The following is a 19,341-nucleotide window of genomic DNA, read 5'->3' as shown; positions in this document are numbered from 1 at the left end:
ATATAGGTGATTCAGAAGTACAAAGTTTCCATCTGAAATGTTGTAACAAAGAGGTTTCCCAAAATGGAAACACTCAAATAAATACAAAAAAAACTGTACTTGAGTAAATGTCCTTAATTCATTTCTCCCGCTGGGTGGATGGAGACAAAGAATCAACAGCATTTGGTATCCTGTAGAGGCTGAGCAGGAGGGAGTGAGAGAGAGGGAGAGATGACCCAGTTCTGTTTCACACAGCGCTGGAGCCAGAGGCGGAGAGACCGTGGAGGCACGTGACGGGTCTGGGCTGGGCCCCGGTCCGCACGGGAAACGCACAATGTCTCGTTTGTTTTAAACGACTGCGCTGTTGGAACCGGTCTCCCTCTTTCCTCTCGCTGTCTGTTGTCTGCCGTGAAATGTGGAAATGATTTTTGCTTTTGGATCTGGGCCAGATTCTTTTGGGAGGGATGAGTTTTTCACCCTTTCTTTCTCTCCGTCCCTATCTCTGTTTCGCCATCTTACAATTCTTCACCTGATTAGTTCCAGTGATCTTTTGATATCAGTGGGGAGTATGCAACTAAGGAGTGGTGTTTGGAGAGAGTGGAGTGGAAGGTGGATGCATGCAAGCAGTGGGATCAAGGGAATGAATATTAAACCATTTTGAGGAGAGGTGAAGAAATCTCGAAGGAGGGACTTTCTTCACACTTTTGAGCTCATATTTATTTAAGCTGTTTAGTTTTAACTCTAGGCTGCTGTAGCTGTGGGGAAATCACCTACTGTGTTTCACAGACACGCCCAGCCTCTGCCGGCCTTAGGGATGATGACCTATTCCATCGATTGTGAATAATAATAAAAGATAGAAAACAGCACACTACAAGGTTAATGAGTCATATTACCTTAAAACACAATACATGTTACTGAAGAACCGATGATCATACAATATGTGCACCAGACAGATTTTTTATTGTCTGTGTCTCTTTGCTTATTCTAGCTCGTTTCAATTACTTTCCACAGCCGCCCCCACACAACTTTAAAAGGTTTTCCAGACCCTTTCCCTATCTCTGCTTTTCTCTATCACACACACACACACACACACACACACACACACACACACACACACACACACACACACACACACCACACACACACCACACACACACACACACACACACACACACACACACACACACACACACACACACACACATACACATATAAATGACAATGCACCTGAGAGCCAGACCGATTAAAATGCCAGGAAAAGACAATGCTTTCTTTATGGTGTGTGTTACTGTCCATTCTGGCATCACTCATAAATTGAGTGAGTCGTAGACAAGCTGCATTTCATTCAGATTAAACCTTTCTGTTTGTTTAAGCCATAAAGTGTTTAACTCACAGTGAATGTTTGAGGTTTTATCAACTTTGGCTTTAGCTCTCTTTTCACAGTTTTGGATAAAATGTTTCACAAATGCTTTGTTTAAAACTAGTTTTAAATCTAAAGGACTTCCACCAATAGAAGTGATTGATAGGTGCTGGAACGGCTATCATATTTGCAATTTAGCATTGTGTTTGTACTCAAAATGGAGAAACAAAGTAAAGTTTCCAACACAATCTCCTGCTTTGGCTTTGTAGATTACCGCACCGGGCCGTGCTTCGCCTCGGTGCACAACCAGATGTGCCAGGGCCAGCTCACAGGCATTGTGTGCACAAAGACTTTGTGCTGCGCCACAGTGGGACGGGCGTGGGGTCACCCCTGCGAGATGTGCCCTGCCCAGCCTCACCCCTGTCGAAGAGGGTTCATACCAAATCACCGCTCCGGGGCGTGCCAAGGTAAAGTCTGTTCCACAGATTCTCTGTCTTTTTTTCTGTTTTCTGTCTGTGTTTTTCTCTGTCACCCTCCCTCCTCTCTCCTTCAGCGAGAAAAGTGCTGCTTCTATCCTTCTATTTGCTCGCTTTAACTCCTTCCCCCTCCTTGTCTGCCTTCACCCCTCTTCCTCTGTCGTTCCCTCATCTCTACCCATCATCCCCTCTCCAGAGGATTAGTTCTAATTGGGTTAAATTGGGGTGGGTGGCAGTGCCTCCCACATGTGTATGGAATGCCCGCAAACACACACTGTGGCGGGACTGTCAGAGTCAGTAACACGGGTCAGTGGCGGTGCCACGTGGGAGAGCTCATTCCTGGTAAGACGGCCCTCTGCCTGTCTGCCTCAGACCCAACAACAGCAGAACCTCTGCAGGGGAGGCGGATCGGAGCCAGAACCCAGAGGAACATGCAGCGCTCTGACTGCATCAGGTCACAGCCTCCTGGGGCTTTCTAGCCTGAGACCCACATTTTTATCTGTCAAATACATTAATTTCATTTAATTTGATCATCAAATCAGTCACAAGTTTTTCCCAAAAGTTCCCAAAACCTAGTGCTCAATTCTCTGATGACTACATATCGACCCTCATGAAACAAATCTTCATACACAAACGTCATTGTGTATGATCACGACTATAACCTTCTGTTTGACGTTAGACCTTTCCTTTCTGTATTTCCATCTCTTCCTTGGTCGACTTGGCTTTAATTTCGGTTCCTCCTGCAGGAGACATTCTTCTCTCTCCCTTTTCTTTTCCCTTGTCACTCTGTTGATCGCAGGAAAGTCAGAGCCAGACTGTTAAAACAGACCCAATTTAAATCCATGCTTATCCAGTCATGTGCAGATTTCTAGGTTCAAATTGCTCTCCTGCCCCTGTACTGAATTGCATTTCCATCTCTGTGTCATTTTCCTTTTTTTGTACATTACAGGAGTCTGTGATCCCATGTGTGTGTGTTAGAGTGTGAAATAATTGTATGCTTTGTATGTACAGATGTGGATGAGTGCCAGGCCATCCCTGGCCTCTGTCAAGGAGGAAACTGTATCAACACAGTGGGATCCTTTGAATGTAAATGCCCCGCTGGGCACAAGTTCAACGAGGTCTCACAGAAATGTGATGGTAAGAATTAACAGCCATCACATTAAACTGCGAAATGTATGACTTTCAGTGTAAACTCGAATTACAGAGTAGGGTGGAATCAATGATTTTAAAAGTTTTTAATGAACAATGTGAAAGTAGAGTTAAAAGCCATATCCGTCTATTTATGGTTAACTTTACCTCAGTTGTGGTATTCTGATTATTACTTTGTGGGGAAAGACCACACATATGCCACTTTGCCCTTCCCTTGAAACAGGTTTAATTAAACCAAAGCAGCACTCAGCTTTCTCCCAGTAATCCTGTTTAATACTTAATTGTGATGCGTAGAAGAGGCTTTCCCCTTGTGTACATGTGTAAAGAGAGACTATGTTAACTCTGAAAGACACACAAATAGCTGAATCAAGGAGCAGTAAAATGCACCATTGCTAAATTCAATGCACTTAGGGGATTTGCTGCTACAACCTTACTTGGTCTGTTATGCCCAGTGGCTTATTGAGGCTAATGTGCTACTTTATGGCCAGAAATAATTGGTGGAAAACTTCTTGACTTTGTATAAGACATTTTAAACAGGTCTACGTTACAGTTCCTTAACAGACTTTGAGCAATGGTGCTAACAGAAGAGCAGCTACAGAGGCCCCTGGATTTAATATCCTGTTACAATGCCTTATTTCCATTGTCATTGCCAACATGTGTTTTAGTCACTCTTGAAGACATTCATATTTCAGTTTAATCGCTTTCCCCAACAGTTAGGATTTCTGTGCAGTTTTTAACAAACAGGAAGCAATCTCAAATGTTTGGAAAAAATACTTGATCGTTTTTTGTCTTCTCCTCCGCTCTCTGCAGATCTGGACGAGTGTTCAAACATCCAAGGTCTTTGTGGTGTAGGTGAATGCTCTAATACTGTTGGCAGCTACATCTGTAAGTGTCCCCAGGGATATTACACATCTTTGGATGGATCCAAGTGTATAGGTGAGCCATCTGTCACGCTAGCTGTCACACCTCTGTAAAGTATAATCAACTTCATTGTATTTGCTTTGGTTCATTGTTACTAGGGTAGATGAAATTTGAGACAAAGAAGTTGAGTGAAAAAGGGGCCGCCTCTTTCTTTTTTCCTTTTTCCACCCCATTTTGGTTCTTCTCCCTTCATGCCTGTGACTAAGAGCAGAAAGAGCTGAAAACAATCCAACGTTCCAGCTGGTAGGATTTAGGTCAGTAGTCACTTGTTTCTAGCTTCACAACAATGAGCTATATTCTCTTTAAACTGAGGAGGACACATGAAGAGTGAGGTAAACTCCTCTGACTTTGATTTTTGACAACACAGTTGGAAGAAGTAGAATATGCTTGTGTCTGTCAGACTGTGTGAACAGTGAAGAGTGTGTATCACACACACATGCACACATAATCACCAAAAAAGGCTGCAAAGCTCTCAAGTTCAGCTCAGTTTGACCAAAAACAGACCTACTTTACGGAGGAATTTGAGTCAGAATAGTCCATTAGATATGCACGCACAGACTCACATGCGCATGCATACACACTTGGATTCACACACAAACATATTATGCAAACACTCGCTCACATTACCCCCCGAGGAGAGGATGTTTGTGAGGAAGGAATGTCTGAGTCTATTGCTCCAGAAAACTGTTGTACCAAACATTTGAGTCTGTTTCCCATGCAGCACAGTCCACTCCGACCCTGACAGGGCCCAACTGTTTTTCTTCCAGCCACTTTGCTTGCCTGTCATCTTGTCGAAGTTAACCAAGCAATCAATGGTATAGGCAGTCAGTTTCTCCATGTGAATGCGCTGGATGGGTTGGGTGTGAAACACGACATGATATATTTATGTTAATGGGGAACCTGAGTGTTAGTCATGCTGCTGCACAGTGCCAGAAACTGCAGGATGTAGGAAAGGTTCTCATAAATAGGAATTGATGACTATTGGAAATGGCTTCCATCGTCCAAATGATGGAAAATCTGAAGCAACTGCTTTTGATTGTTCTCCTGCCAATTTGCTCAACATGCAGACAACACATGCCATATTCCATACATCATGGTTAGTTTAACTTCATGCTGTGCTATTTCCCACAGATTCTCGTGGAGGGTACTGCTACGCTAGCGTGCTGAATGGGCGCTGCGCCAACCAAAACTCGCAGCTGTTGACCAAAATGCAGTGCTGCTGTGATAGTGGACGCTGTTGGTCTGACGGATCCTCCCCGGAAATGTGTCCCTTTCGTGGATCAGGTGGGGCCATTTACCATCACAATGCTTTAAATGTCTTGTTCTCAGCTATCTGTCTCCATGTCTCAACACGGAGCTTACCTCCTATTGGTTTTCGTCATTTTAGAAGAGTACCAGAAACTGTGCATCCAGATACCTGATGGGAACAATGGAGTGGTTCCTGGTCGTGTCCCAGGGAGTCCCGACCTCCCTGCCATCTACCCACTTCCATATCCTGGTCAAAATCCTGGCCAGTTACCCCTGTATCCTGGTCAAAATCCTGGCCAGTTACCCCTGTATCCTGGTCAAAATCCTGGCCAGGTACCCGTGATCCCAGGACAATTCCCATTTCCAGGACAACTACCTTTACAGCCTCGACCAGGTATGGTTCTGCTGTCTTTTGTTTGATTCACATTCACAGCATGTCTTAAAAGTGTATGTGTGCATAGATAGTTTATTATTCTGGTCCTAATCAATGGATGTGCAATACTCAACCTCAAACTGATCTTTTGTTATTGTGTGTTCCAGTTTTGAGCATGCACAACACTCTAGCTATCAAGTATATTTCAATGATGGAAAACATTCACTGCTACTTATAACCTCTGGGTATTGCAGCAAATACATGGATTTAATATGTGCAGAAAAGGATTATCTAAACGAATAGAGTTTATTTTTGGTTAATCTTCCGCAATAACATTTCCTTCAAAACCATTTTGCAAGGCATTTTGGCACAGTTTGGGCATTTCTTAAGAAGATCAAACAACTTAGAACTTTCTTTCCCCAATCAGATTGATATTGATTTGCTTATGGGTACCATTAATTTTGATGTGTTACATCATTCTTTAATACTTTTATAATTACCTAAGCTCCTTCAAAATGAATATATGACGAAAAAAAGCTAAACCAACTAACGCAAACACTTTGGTATGTTTTTTTTGGTAACATTTTTGTGTGAATTATTCTATCAGGATCCGGGATTATCCTCACGCAGAACATCACCAACATGTGTCAGGCCTTCCGTAACCTCTGCCTGAATGGCAGGTGCATCCCCATGCCGAGCATTGGATATCGTTGTGAGTGCAACATGGGCTTCAGGTTGGATGGAAGAGGAGAGTGCTTGGGTAAGTTCCTGATAGAATAGGGAACACGTTTCTAAACTGGAGGAACATGAAGGTGAAGAAGGTTTATGAGCTTTATGTTTTTTCTCCAGATGATGACGAATGTGAGAGAAGCCCATGTGCACACGGAGAGTGTGTGAACACCCCAGGGTCTTACATCTGTCAGTGTCCTGCTGGATTCCAGACTACTGCAACCAGGACAGAGTGCAGAGGTAACACACACACACACACACACACACACACACACACACACACACACACACACACACACACACACACACACACCACACACACACAGACACACACACACACACACGCACAAACACACACACACACACACACACACACACACAAACACACACACACACACACACGCACCACACACACACACACACACACACACAACACACACACACAAACACATGTGCATGCCAAATCACGAAGATGTATGTGTTAACTATACACTCTGTTTGTTTCTGCCAGATCTGGATGAGTGTGTTGCTAACGGTCGCATCTGCAATAACGGCCGCTGTGTGAACACTGTGGGCAGCTTCCATTGTGTCTGCAATGCTGGATTTGAGATTACATCTGACGGCAAAAACTGTCAAGGTCTGTCAAGTACTGACATCACATTTATGGATTTTAGACACGGGTACTTTTCTGTAATTAATACAGTATTATGTAATGGTTACATTTAATGGACCGTGGATTTGTTATGGGTGGTTTTAATACCAATGCCTGTAGGAGGCATGGACGTAATAGACAGCATCTTAAATTATCACGGTATTGCTTTTATGTGTGTATGCCCATTAACTACAAAATATGATCATTTTATATTACTACCAACCTTTTTCCATATTATTCATATGTTAGTTTTATTTATTCTTGCTTACCATGCAGGCATCTATTCGTTTCCATTAATTTGAGTTTGCTGTTAAGTCTTGCAAATCTTGCAAACTTGCTTTAGCCATGGATGATCAAATAGCTTAGGAACTTAATTTATAAATTGCTTCCAAAAGCTGAAAATGTGCTGCGGTATCCCAGATTTCACCAGCTTTCCACTGTGGCTTTAGGAACAGCTATACACACTAGTCAAATCTCTAGTCAGATTATATTATTTACACTTGAGAGTTAGGTTATAGGAATAGAGTTTATTCAAAATCATGACTGTCAAACGTGCTCCAAAATCCATAATTATAGAGCTTGGTGCAAATGTGTTGTGAATAGACCCCACCCCAATTGGGTCTTTAACCACTGCATTTTCATTTGTTTCTATTTATCCACAGACCAGGACGAGTGTCTGATCAGGAACATGTGCCTCAATGGACTGTGTATCAATGATGATGGTAGCTTCAAATGCATCTGCAAACCTGGATTCTTGCTTGACGGCAATGGACGCATGTGTGTAGGTAGGTTGTCAGAAGGAGCCACAGATTATTACCAACACACCTCTAAATTCTAACATACCAGGCTACAACACTAGAAGATACTTTAAGTTATTCAACTTTTGACAAGGCTTGCAGATGGCTACCTCTCTTGCATGTTAGTGGCTCTTAGCAAACAAGCCAAAATCCCCTCTACAAGCTTTGGAAAAGTCCCCCAGTGTCCCGGCAGGCCAGCTGGACATGCATTGTTGGGCCCCGCCTATTTTTAGATCCTAACAGACAGATCTCCTTAAACTTGTTCAATTGCAAAATTGTGAGTCACCTCACAATTGTTTTGGATTGACCATTTTGTCAAATATTATAATGATGAGTGGAACCTTATGCAACAAAGTTTAAATTAATGAAATGTACAGTAAAAGTACAAAACCATTTCCATTGAAAACAAGTATTTTGCAGCCATTGTGCTCCACATGGCTTCAGATACAGACGTTAGATCTCTGAGACACTGACCTGGTTAAGTCATTGCAGAATAAATAAATAGGAGAGTAGGGAGTGGGTGAAGTGTCCTGATGTATGCAGTCATTAATGAAATGTGTAGTCTAAAGGGGCCCCGGGGCCTCATCATTTATATCTACAGTCTGCAGTCTGTTCCACAACACACCCAGACAGAACACACGCACTCTTATTCGTGCATGCAATATCATTGTTTACGCTCATTATGATAATGATTGTAATACGCAGATGGGATCAAGGGGAAAGAAAATAAGGTTTTCTTAGTTGAGGTCATATAACTGAAACTGTGCAGACGTTCAGGCTCAATCTTTGTTTAAATGAATCAAGCACCTGAGGACTTTAATAATGCTTAAGCAGGAAATTGTGAATTTCCTCTTACCATTTATTTTGTAAAGAGAAGTCATTTTTTCTGCATCTGTTTCTAGACATTGATGAGTGTGAGACTCCAGGCATGTGTATGAACGGCCACTGCATCAACACGGAGGGCTCCTTCCGCTGTGAGTGTATGGCTGGGATGGCAGTGGGCCTGGATGGACGGGTCTGTGTTGGTGAGTAAATGTTTTGTTTTCAGGAATGTGTTCATTTCTGAGACCATGGCAAACAGTAAACTTACAGGCAAGACAAACAAACTCCCTCTTTCAGTATCCGGCATGTGTCCTCCTGTTTGAGTCTGGCTGAAACTTCGGGGAAAGTTCTTCTCTTGTGCTGCACAGAAAATATACAAACTTACTTTTCTGTTTTTTAAAACTATTTCTCTGTTTATAAAACTAATTTCTACTACTGGTCATTAGAACAAGCTTTTGTCAAAATTATCCCTCTTTTTTAAGAAACTGATAGCTCATAGTAGCTCAAAGTTTCCTAATTACAGTATAATCACGCTATAATTTACTTTACCAACAGCTTATACAACACACACTCACTATCATTAATGAGCGTTGATGTGTTCCTGTTTCCTCGTGCTCCCATTTCCTGGACTGGCACTAGTAGAACAGACCTGATTATGTTTCTTTCTAAACATTCCTATTTTCCCCCAAATGACACTGTGTATTGTGTTAAATGTTGAAATGCTGTGGTCTGGCCTGGGTGAGTTTTCTTCGTCAGAATGATTTCAGCACAGGAGGGTGCGTCAAATCACTGAAGGAGATCAACAGTTTGTTTTGCCAGTGTTGTTGTTTATTAGAGCTGTGGACTCCCGCCTCAATTTCTCTCTGCTTTGCTTTGCCTCTTTCCAGATCTCTTGCATCATCCTTGTTTCTCACACGCACTTGTCTTTTTCTGTCCGAAACAGATACACATATGCGCAGTTCTTGTTATGGTGGCTACATGCGAGGGCAGTGTGTTAGACCGTTATTTGGAGCTGTTACCAAGTCAGAGTGCTGCTGTGCCAGCATCGAGTACGCCTACGGAGAGCCCTGCCAACCCTGCCCACCAGAAAGCTCTGGTACGGATCTTCAAATCACTCCACCCGTTACACATACAGTATGGAGCCGCCTCCTGGCACCTAACACCCACCTAACACACACACACACACACACACACACACACACACACACACACACACACACACACACACACACACACACACACACACACACACACACACACACACACACACACCACACACACACACACACACACACACACACACACACACACACTGCTTGAGTTTAATTTAAAACACACCTGTCAAAGTCAGGAGGACCAGAACAAAAAGTTTCCTCTTCTCTGATATACCAGCTTGGATTTGATAAACACACACACACACACACACACACACACACACACACACACACACACACACACACACACACACACACACACACACACACACACACACACACACACACACACACACACACACACACACACACACACACACACACACACCATCCAGTGACTTCTTATTAGTCCTGCCAATTAAAGTTTCTATATCAAAAGACGCCAGAGCTGCACCACATTAAAGAGAAGGCTTTTATATACATCCAGGCTAAATGAGAAAGCGTAGAAATGGATAATGACATGGTATTAGATGTGGTGCTTGGAGAATTCTTGGATTTTGGCAAATGTGACATTTTCTCAAACACTTTTAATTCTTCTTTTTGTCAACCTAACTGTGCTGTTTGTGCGTTTTGTTGCAGCTGATTTCCTGGCTCTGTGCCCCAGTGGCCCTGGCATCAGCGGCGATGGAAGAGGTAACCAACGCAATGGTTACATATATAATTACATTTGGTTATTACTCATCTTTGCTTTGATGTTGAACAGTTTATTCTTTGATTTCTCAGATATTAACGAATGTGCCCTCGACCCTGATATCTGCCAGAATGGAGTGTGTGAGAATATGTTGAGGACATACAAATGCACCTGCAATGAAGGCTTTGAAATAGACCTGACGGGCAAAAACTGTGTCGGTAGGTTGACTGCTCTGTAATGTCCTTGTCTTCTATAAAATAATACAGCCCTGATACAGTATGAAGAGCCAGTGTGATATGTGTCATGATGTCTCTCTGTTTCCTCAGATATTGATGAGTGTCTGATGAACCGTCAGCTGTGTGATAACGGTCAGTGCAGGAACACACCGGGCAGTTTCACCTGCCACTGTCCCAAAGGATTCGTCTTTGATCCCGAAACAGACGTCTGCGAGGGTTAGAGACTCAGTCATTCTGTTGTAACTACATCACGGAAAGTGCTGTGTGTTGTATCAGATTTACAATAATCTGCTGTTGTTGTGTTTCCGACAGATGTGGATGAGTGTCTGTCCAACCCCTGTATTAACGGAGACTGTAAGAACAGCCTGGGGTCCTTTGTGTGTTTGTGTTCAACCAGCAGTTCACTGGACAGCACTGGGATGGAGTGTATAGGTAAGGGTTCAAATTGTATATAATTACAGGAAAACTGTACTAAAATCTTTATTTATTTAACATAAAAAAAAATTGTGAATGAAACTCCCAGTTTGGTTAATTCAAAGTCAACATTATTTAACAGTATCAAGTATTACAAATAGTTTGATTTGGTTTTAAAATGAAGTATTTCTCTCCCTTTTTTTGCTCAGTGATCAACTGCATACACAATGTGAGTAACTAGAAAGGTTTGTTTCATATAAACAGAGACTACTAAGAGCACCTGCTGGCTTAAGATAGTCAATAATCGCTGTGAGGTCAACATCAACGGGGCCACACTAAAGTCCCACTGCTGCGCCACACTGGGAGAAGCCTGGAACAGCCCGTGTGCCAAATGTGAAAAAGGTGAGGTGACCTTTTTGCACCATTTTGCACATTTGAGTGTACCGCATTGACTGACAATGTGTTGTGTGTCCTTCTTTTTCAGATCCATTCTGTGGTAAAGGCCTTGCTAGGGTCAAAGGAAATATCTGTGAAGGTAATATCTGCTTTGATTGCTACGTAGACCCAGCAATTCACTTGAGTAATGAGAAACAGTGAACCTGTTGTTGATGTGGCTCTGTTTTCACTGTCAGATGTGGATGAGTGTCGAGTGTTTCCCGGAGTGTGTATCAATGGAAAGTGCATCAACACACCGGGCTCCTTCTTCTGCCAGTGCCCTCCAGGAATGACTGTGGATATCAGCGGCAGGACGTGCATTGGTAGGTTGTGTGTGTGTGTATTACAGTGATACGTGATATGTCATATGAGCAGTAGACACATTGCAGGACGTTCAATGTCAGGCAAGGCAAATTCAAATTGCCATGCTACAAATTCTTTGTACTTTATGCAAACAAAAAACGTGTAATAATAATAATTTCAATTTTTATAGCGCCTTTCAAGAGACCCAAGGACGCTTTACAATGGGAAACAAAACAACAAAATAATAATAAAAAAATAATACTCTCATTTTCCATGACAACGGCGTCTGTTTGCTTGAACATTTACTCAGATTTAGGAGATCTTGGTTGCACTTGGTTTGTGAGTAATATATTGTGAAAGAAAAAACAATGTTGGAAAGTCAGGATTTTTCAGATTTTGTGCAGACCTTGTCTACATGTAGTGGTATTGAAATAATTGTACGGTTTATATGTCATGTGTTTTATTTGATTTGTATTAGTCAATTTATTGAACATGTTAGAAACAAAACAAACAATAATAATTATAATAATGATTATAACAAAGAGAAGCAAAATAAAAAAACGTTCACGGTATAAATAAAACAAGTTTAATAGTTTCCGTCATGTTCAAAAGGGGCAAGAAGAACCTTAAACACGTTTCTGGTCCTACCCCCTCTAGCGTACATTGTTCATGAAAATAAAAGTTTAGGTCATCATCATCAGCATCCGTGATATTTGAGTCATTGTTTTAAACAAATCATTTATTTCATCATGTGTTAGATGTTTAATGAATACCACTTCGTATTCTTATATGAAATGCATCCAACATGATTCCAGACCTGCGTATGGAGCACTGTTATCTCACCCATGAGGACGAGCGCTGTGTGGCTCCCATCTCTGGTAAGCAGCGAGTAGACGCCTGCTGCTGCTCCGTGGGTGTAGCCTGGGGCCCTGAGTGTGACGAGTGTCCCGAGAAAGGGACTCCAGAATACAACCAGCTCTGTCCTCGTGGACCAGGCTTCTCGCACAGGGGCGACTTCATCAACGGCAGACCCTTCCTCAAAGGTACTGTACCCTCCACACACTGCACAACTGCCTGTGGTGTCTCATGAATACTCTATAACTTGCCTTTATCTCTCTGCTCTATACATTAGATTTAAATGAATGCAGAATGATAAACACGCTGTGCTCAAATGGAAGGTGTAGAAACACCATCGGCAGTTTCCGTTGTCGCTGTGATAACGGCTATGCTCTGGACTCTGATGAGAGGAACTGCACTGGTAAGTTGTACTATAGCAATCAGCTGAATACCTATACAGTCAACAACAACAGATTGATAAACTAAAAAAAACTCTGTTCAATACCATTGTAAATGGAATGTAGGACTATTTTACCTACTGTGGTTCTTGAAGATTGTGACGGGCCTACTGCACTATTTTCTGACATTTTAGAAACTAAACATCATATTGATAGTTTGAAAGATTATTGATTTATCTTCCTAAAACATCTTAAAATACCTAAAACATCTCTGAATGAATTAGCTCTTCACCTACAGTCTTGATAATATGTTAAGAGCTGACATACATGTTCCTGATTTTTTGGCCTAGAATATTTGCTTTATATCTCAGCTCCACTGTCTGCTTGATTCTTCACCAGTCACTCTTTCTGAATCCCTCTGCTAACACTAATTACAGTAAAGTGGTGTAAAGCCATGGCCTACTTTGAGCTCTTTCAGTCTAATGGGAGCCTGGCTTCCTTTGACTTGTTGGAGCGGGTCCCTGTAGTCTGGTTAGCTGCATATGTGCTCTGCTTAAATGTGAACACATCATGTTAGATTTAAACGCCAGTTCATTGGCTTTATTCTTAAATCATTTATAGGCTCTTAGTAAGTAAATTATATCTGGGACCTTTTAACCTCATATGAATGAGATCCCAGTCTTTGTGTTAAGTGTTTCACAATGTGGATTACATTGGGGAATCATGGTTTTAGTTCTAGAAGAATCTGCTTGAAGAGCTAAGTCTGTCTAAATCATCTTCCCCTTTAATGTCCTTTTATAGCCTTTCTTTCATGTAGTAAATGATGTCCAAATATTTAATGCTTTGTCTGCCTTACATTATAATATGTATTTTAGCCTCAATGATTTTGCTAGGGATCTTATCAGTCCCTCTCTTCTGTGTTCAATTAATTTGTTACTGAGAGTGAAATCTCATGTTTCACGGCAACAAATAAGGTTTCTTTAATGGTATCCTTCTATTTTAAAAAAGATACAGGGGCTCACTGCATGCGTGAATGTTTGTGCTGTTTTAAACAGATGTTTTTTGATCCTTCCTTTCCTTTAGACATCGACGAGTGCCGCATCTCTGTGGACTTGTGTGGGCAGGGCAGGTGTATAAACACAGCCGGAGATTTTGAATGCGAGTGCTTCGAAGGATACGAAAGTGGCTTTATGATGATGAAAAACTGCATGGGTGAGTGTCGAATCCTCACACAACAACACACTTAAAACACATGCATTGAACCTTCAGCATTAGATTATTTGGTACAGTTACATCCAGAGACAGCTCTCTTTAAAATGAAATCATTTAGTCTTTGAGAACGTGATTGAGAAACTTGGTCAACAATTCTTTCACACACTCAGTGGCAGCATCTTAGACCAGAGGTTTGCCGAACTTTAAAGTTTAAAGTTTAAAGTTCTTCAATTATAGAGCCTCCACACTAACGCTGCTCTAATCACAACCCAGCCCTGTCCTCACACTCCCTCCTGGGCCGTAAACTCTGGATGAGGTGCTTAGGCTAACATGCCGAACGTGGAACTCACTGTTTAGACGGCTGATGTCATCTGAAATATAATATGAGTGCGTGTGTGTGTGTGTGTGTGTGTGTGTGTGTGTGTGTGTGTGTGTGTGTGTGTGTGTGTGTGTGTGTGTGTGTGTGTGTGTGTGTGTGTGTGTGTGTGTGTGTGTGTGTGTGTGTGTGTGTGTGTTTAAGTTGACCTCAAGTGAGAGAGAATGAGAATAGAAAAACTGCTCCATAAAGTCCTAAAAGATAATTGTTCTTTATGACATCTGAGAGACACCATCAGCTGCCCAGCAATTTGTTTTTTTATATCCAGCTCTAAGTCGTAATGTTCTGCCATCTGTGAAAATACTTAATGCTCTATTTCTGTTCTTCCTTTGAGACCATTTGATTAATTCTTGGGAAAAATACTACACACAAAATGGAGAGTCTCAATACTTTTGTTGGCCTAAAGCTGCAATTAGACAAAAATTGGCTGAGAAATTACTTTTAGGCTGTGGCAAAAACTGCAGAGCTGCATTCAGTGGGCTAGCAAAGCTTTTTGTTTGTAAGTGGCAGTTCTTAACATCACTTCCAGCTTTGAAGCTGCTGCTCGTATTTTTTCACTGTGCAATTTTAGAAAACAGCGATAAAATACCTTCTATGTTCTCCCACAGTCTCTCCTAAATTGGAGTCTCACTATTTTGGAAAATATATCTCCTGCTTGTCATCAGACATTGATGACAATTCTTTTTTAACAAAAAATAGCAACTCTTCCAATCTTTTTATGCTGTTCTTCCACAGACATCGATGAGTGTGAGAGGAACCCTCTGCTGTGCCGCGGTGGTGAGTGTCTGAACACGGAGGGCAGCTTCCAGTGTTTGTGCCCCGATGGACACGAGATCGCCCCCGACGGGTCAGCCTGTCTAGGTGAGTGATGATGTCATCAGAGAGGAGATCCGAGCAAACTCTCCAAACTTTTTTCAAATGTTTCTATTTATATCTTAAATAGTCATCTTATTTCCTTAATTGTATTTTGGTACCAGTAGAATCTACAATAATGTAACATTGTGCTTTATTCTGATTTATTTGTTGTGTTTAGTTTGGGTGCATTATCCTTCTTTCTCGCTCTCATTGGATAATTGACAAAGATTCAGCCATCTTGTTGTGTTAACATAGGCAGCTTTTTGCACTTTCTATAAAGTTACATTATAATGAATGTGCAGAATAACAAGCAGGCTCCTTCAGTATCAGTTCAGTTTGGTCAATTAAGCACCTACAGTATTTGACTCCAATTGTGTTTACAGAACTTTCTTCCTACAAAAACAAAAGACTCTTCCCATGCTTTCTATAGTTTCACAGCCCCCAATGTTTAGTTTATAGAGTTGAGCTGATCATGCATTATTCACTGTGTGTCATTCTCATGACCTAATGCAGCGTGTGAAGATTTCAGTCCATGACTTAATACTTAACCACTGCCCTTCACACTCATTTATTTTCTTTATTACCTCCCAAAGTAATAAAAACAATGAAAGCATTACTGAAAACTGCCCTTCTCCCTTCTGAGACAATGGTCTTCATTATCTCTGATGAAGTAACAAGTGCTCAAATGGTGATAATGATAGGGTGGGGCATAGTGTGCTTAATTATGTCAGATTTCTTGTTGGAAATGTCCTATTTATCACCATAAAACACTGAATCCTCTGAACAAATTCAATTATGAAAATAATTGCTGACAGCAATGGATGGGTGCCTGGCTCAATGGCACTTTAAATGGCACTGGATTGAGATGTAGGAGTATGTGACTTACCTAATTTACTCCAGCTACATGTCCACAAACATCATACTGGTGCCCTCAGCTTTAAATGTCGGTTATCCTTATTGATTTTAAAACGATATGTAAGACAATTGCATTGTTTTTTCACAGATATCAATGAATGTGACTTGAGTGACAGGCTGTGCAGGAACGGACAATGTGTCAATATGATCGGCCGCTACCAGTGCACCTGTGACACTGGATACAAATCCACCGAGAACAGAGTGGAGTGTGTTGGTGGGTATCGAACATTTCACTGATTATTTCCTTCTGTTGTCATTGTGGTTATCTGAAGAATAAATGTTAGCGGTATGTTACAGCCTGTGTTTTTCTGCCTCTCAGACATCGACGAGTGTACGATTGAGAATGGTGGCTGTGAGACGTTCTGCACCAACTCAGAGGGGAGCTATGAGTGCAGCTGCCACAGTGGATACGCCCTGATGCCCGATCTGAGAACCTGCACTGGTGAGTAGCTTCATATCCGTCTGTCACACTTAAACTTTGTTGACTTTGACATTTAGTTTTACCACATTTTACTAAAGAAAACTGCCTTACAGTGATAGGTTTGACTTGTCAGAACATTTTCCAAAGATTGCACATGTGGTAGAAGAGAAGTTACTCAAAGGCTGGGTTCAGAGAGCGCTGATTTAAGAGCAGGAACAAAGAGAGAGAATCACTGCTGTGATTTGACTGGCACATGTTCAAAGAAAGCAAACGTTGGATGGCAGAGAAAAAAGGTTAGGTTAAATCTGATGATTGATTTGTTGTTAGGTCCAAAATGCTGTCAAATAATGGTCGATAGTGCTTATTAATCAATTCATGATATTTCTTCCTCGTAGGGTAGTCAAGTTGTATCTTTACATTAGGCTTTCCTGTATGTATTTACCGACTCCTGTGATGCATATTCCTTTAATTACCAGAGATAAATTCAGATATAGATCAAAGCAGCACATGGGTATTTTCAGTGTAGTTTGTGCAAAAGAAGAGCCTAAAAATACTTTACCATTGCTCAGCATAATGTGACAAAGTAAACATTCTTATATTGTATTGTTCGGTATTCTGCTAAACACTCTCTGCTATATAACATATGCAATATTAACAATAATGTTCAATAATAACGTGCAATTACGTATCTGCCACTACTTTTTTGCACTATTCAATACTGCTCGTCAATGTACAGTTCTTTACAGTTTTTTATATACATTTTTTGACCGTCTATGTTTCTTGTAGCTATTCAATTCACTTTTTTTTACTGCACTGTTAGTGTACAGTTTTATTATTATGGTGCTGTGTTTATTGTATCTTTGTTACTCTGGCACAATAATTTCCTTCGGGATAAATAAAGTCCTAGCATTGTTTTATATAATCGTAATGTGTTCTTTTTGAAATAATTGTATGGTAAATAATACATCAACTTTCAATCCTGGATAAATACTACTAAGAGCTTTTTTCTTTTGTCCTCTGCACTTTGTCTGCTCTCATTTCTCTTTACTTTTTTTTGCCTCTCCCTTTTCAACCTCCAGATATTGATGAGTGTGAGGAGAGCCCAGACATCTGTGATGGAGGCCAGTGTACCAACACCCCAGGGACGTACCAGTGTCTGTGCTATGACGGGTTCATGTCATCTGAGGATATGAAGACCTGCCTGGGTAATGGATGCACATTTTTGTTCAAAAGACTGCAGCAGTATACCTGTCTGCAGCTCAGCCCTTATAAGATCCAGAGGGTTTTCTGAGATATACTACAAAAACTTATTTGAAAGGTTACCCAAGACATGAGTCATGAGAACAAGACTTAATAATAATAATAATAATAATAGCTTGGATTTATATAGCGCCTTTCATGAGACCCAAGGTCGCTTTACAAAGAAGAACAGAGCAAAACAAACTTAACAAAAACAAAAGGCAGTCAGACACCCAGTCAGACAGACAAAACAAAACAACACATAATGACTCAGATATATGAGTGTGTGTGTGAGAGAGAAAAGTGTTATGTTGTTGTTGTTGATTTACAAGACAGTGAACATTGTGTTAGTAGTAGGGATGGTACTACTACTTTTATCGATACCGCTTATCGATCCGGTCCTTTAACGGTAATCTTATCGGTTCTTTTGGAGAAAAAAAAGGTAACTAAACAAATTGTAAACAAAATGAACATTGCTTTTTATTTAAATTAAATAAATAATATTTCACATCAAAAGAAACAACAGTGTATTCAAAATCGTATTTAACAAATCGTAATAAATAATCTGATGACAGAATTGTAAACAGAATAGCTGAAACTTTAACAAAAATAAATAACTCAGTTACCTCTAATCATTAACCCATGTTTGTATAATTGAGTTAACTCTGTGTGCTGGTGCTAGCATACATAACATACCTGACGTGGAAACGTTACTCGTGGATGGGGCTACAGCGCTACTAGAAAGACAGTCGAAAACGGTGCATTTCTCCGTCTTAATGTGGTGCACTTTTGCAAGATGTTTAGACAAATTGCTCGTGTTACCGCCCTTACCTGCTAAACTCTTATTGCACTTTTGGTAACGAGCATTGTCCACATCGAGACGGGTAAAGTTGAACCACACCTTGGAGTGCTTAGTTCTCTCTGCCATCTCCGCCGTGTGTGTGTGTGTGTGTGTGTGTGTGTGTGTGTGTGTGTGTGTGTGTGTGTGTGTGTGTGTGTGTGTGTGTGTGTGTGTGTGTGTGTGTGTGTGTGTGTGGTGTGTGGTGTGTGTGTGTGTGTGTGTGTGTGTGTGTGTGTGTGTGTGTGTGTGTGTGTGTGTGTGTGTGTGTGTTGCATGCATGTAGCAGCTGCGTGTGTGTAACTGCCCCGCCCCCTCGCACACAGACGGGAGAGAGAGATCTCTCGTCTGGATTGGAAAGATCGAAAATACATCATAGACTAATTTTTTTGTCTTTTTGCATGTTAGAAACAGAGTTGGCGACACTAAGACTGCAATATAATGTTTATTTAGCAATAATACATATATCTTTTTAAATGTCTCCAGTAACGATAAAAAGACCGATAACGTC

General features: G+C 41.1%; 1 protein-coding gene across 2 annotated transcripts in view; it reads left to right on the top strand.

The window, feature by feature from the left end:
- Positions 1 to 19,341, top strand: part of fbn1 (fibrillin 1) — a 59,822-nt gene that overhangs the window by 8,623 nt on the left and 31,858 nt on the right. For both annotated transcript variants that reach the window (XM_034116219.1, XM_034116218.1), the window contains 25 exons: positions 1,609 to 1,806; positions 2,827 to 2,952; positions 3,775 to 3,900; positions 5,017 to 5,169; positions 5,273 to 5,527; positions 6,114 to 6,266; positions 6,356 to 6,475; positions 6,747 to 6,872; positions 7,550 to 7,672; positions 8,587 to 8,709; positions 9,450 to 9,602; positions 10,300 to 10,353; positions 10,444 to 10,569; positions 10,678 to 10,803; positions 10,900 to 11,019; positions 11,266 to 11,403; positions 11,486 to 11,536; positions 11,634 to 11,759; positions 12,555 to 12,782; positions 12,872 to 12,997; positions 14,058 to 14,186; positions 15,298 to 15,423; positions 16,421 to 16,546; positions 16,652 to 16,774; positions 17,833 to 17,958. In XM_034116219.1, the coding sequence (XP_033972110.1) occupies positions 1,609 to 1,806; positions 2,827 to 2,952; positions 3,775 to 3,900; positions 5,017 to 5,169; positions 5,273 to 5,527; positions 6,114 to 6,266; positions 6,356 to 6,475; positions 6,747 to 6,872; positions 7,550 to 7,672; positions 8,587 to 8,709; positions 9,450 to 9,602; positions 10,300 to 10,353; positions 10,444 to 10,569; positions 10,678 to 10,803; positions 10,900 to 11,019; positions 11,266 to 11,403; positions 11,486 to 11,536; positions 11,634 to 11,759; positions 12,555 to 12,782; positions 12,872 to 12,997; positions 14,058 to 14,186; positions 15,298 to 15,423; positions 16,421 to 16,546; positions 16,652 to 16,774; positions 17,833 to 17,958 (3,381 nt within the window). The remainder of the gene's footprint in view (positions 1 to 1,608; positions 1,807 to 2,826; positions 2,953 to 3,774; positions 3,901 to 5,016; positions 5,170 to 5,272; positions 5,528 to 6,113; positions 6,267 to 6,355; positions 6,476 to 6,746; positions 6,873 to 7,549; positions 7,673 to 8,586; positions 8,710 to 9,449; positions 9,603 to 10,299; positions 10,354 to 10,443; positions 10,570 to 10,677; positions 10,804 to 10,899; positions 11,020 to 11,265; positions 11,404 to 11,485; positions 11,537 to 11,633; positions 11,760 to 12,554; positions 12,783 to 12,871; positions 12,998 to 14,057; positions 14,187 to 15,297; positions 15,424 to 16,420; positions 16,547 to 16,651; positions 16,775 to 17,832; positions 17,959 to 19,341) is intronic.

This window comes from Trematomus bernacchii, unplaced genomic scaffold (genome assembly GCF_902827165.1).
Source record: "Trematomus bernacchii unplaced genomic scaffold, fTreBer1.1, whole genome shotgun sequence".
In the NCBI taxonomy this organism is placed as follows: domain Eukaryota; kingdom Metazoa; phylum Chordata; class Actinopteri; order Perciformes; family Nototheniidae; genus Trematomus; species Trematomus bernacchii.
Note: the sequence above shows the minus strand (reverse complement) of the source record. Positions and strands in the feature narration are given on the sequence as shown.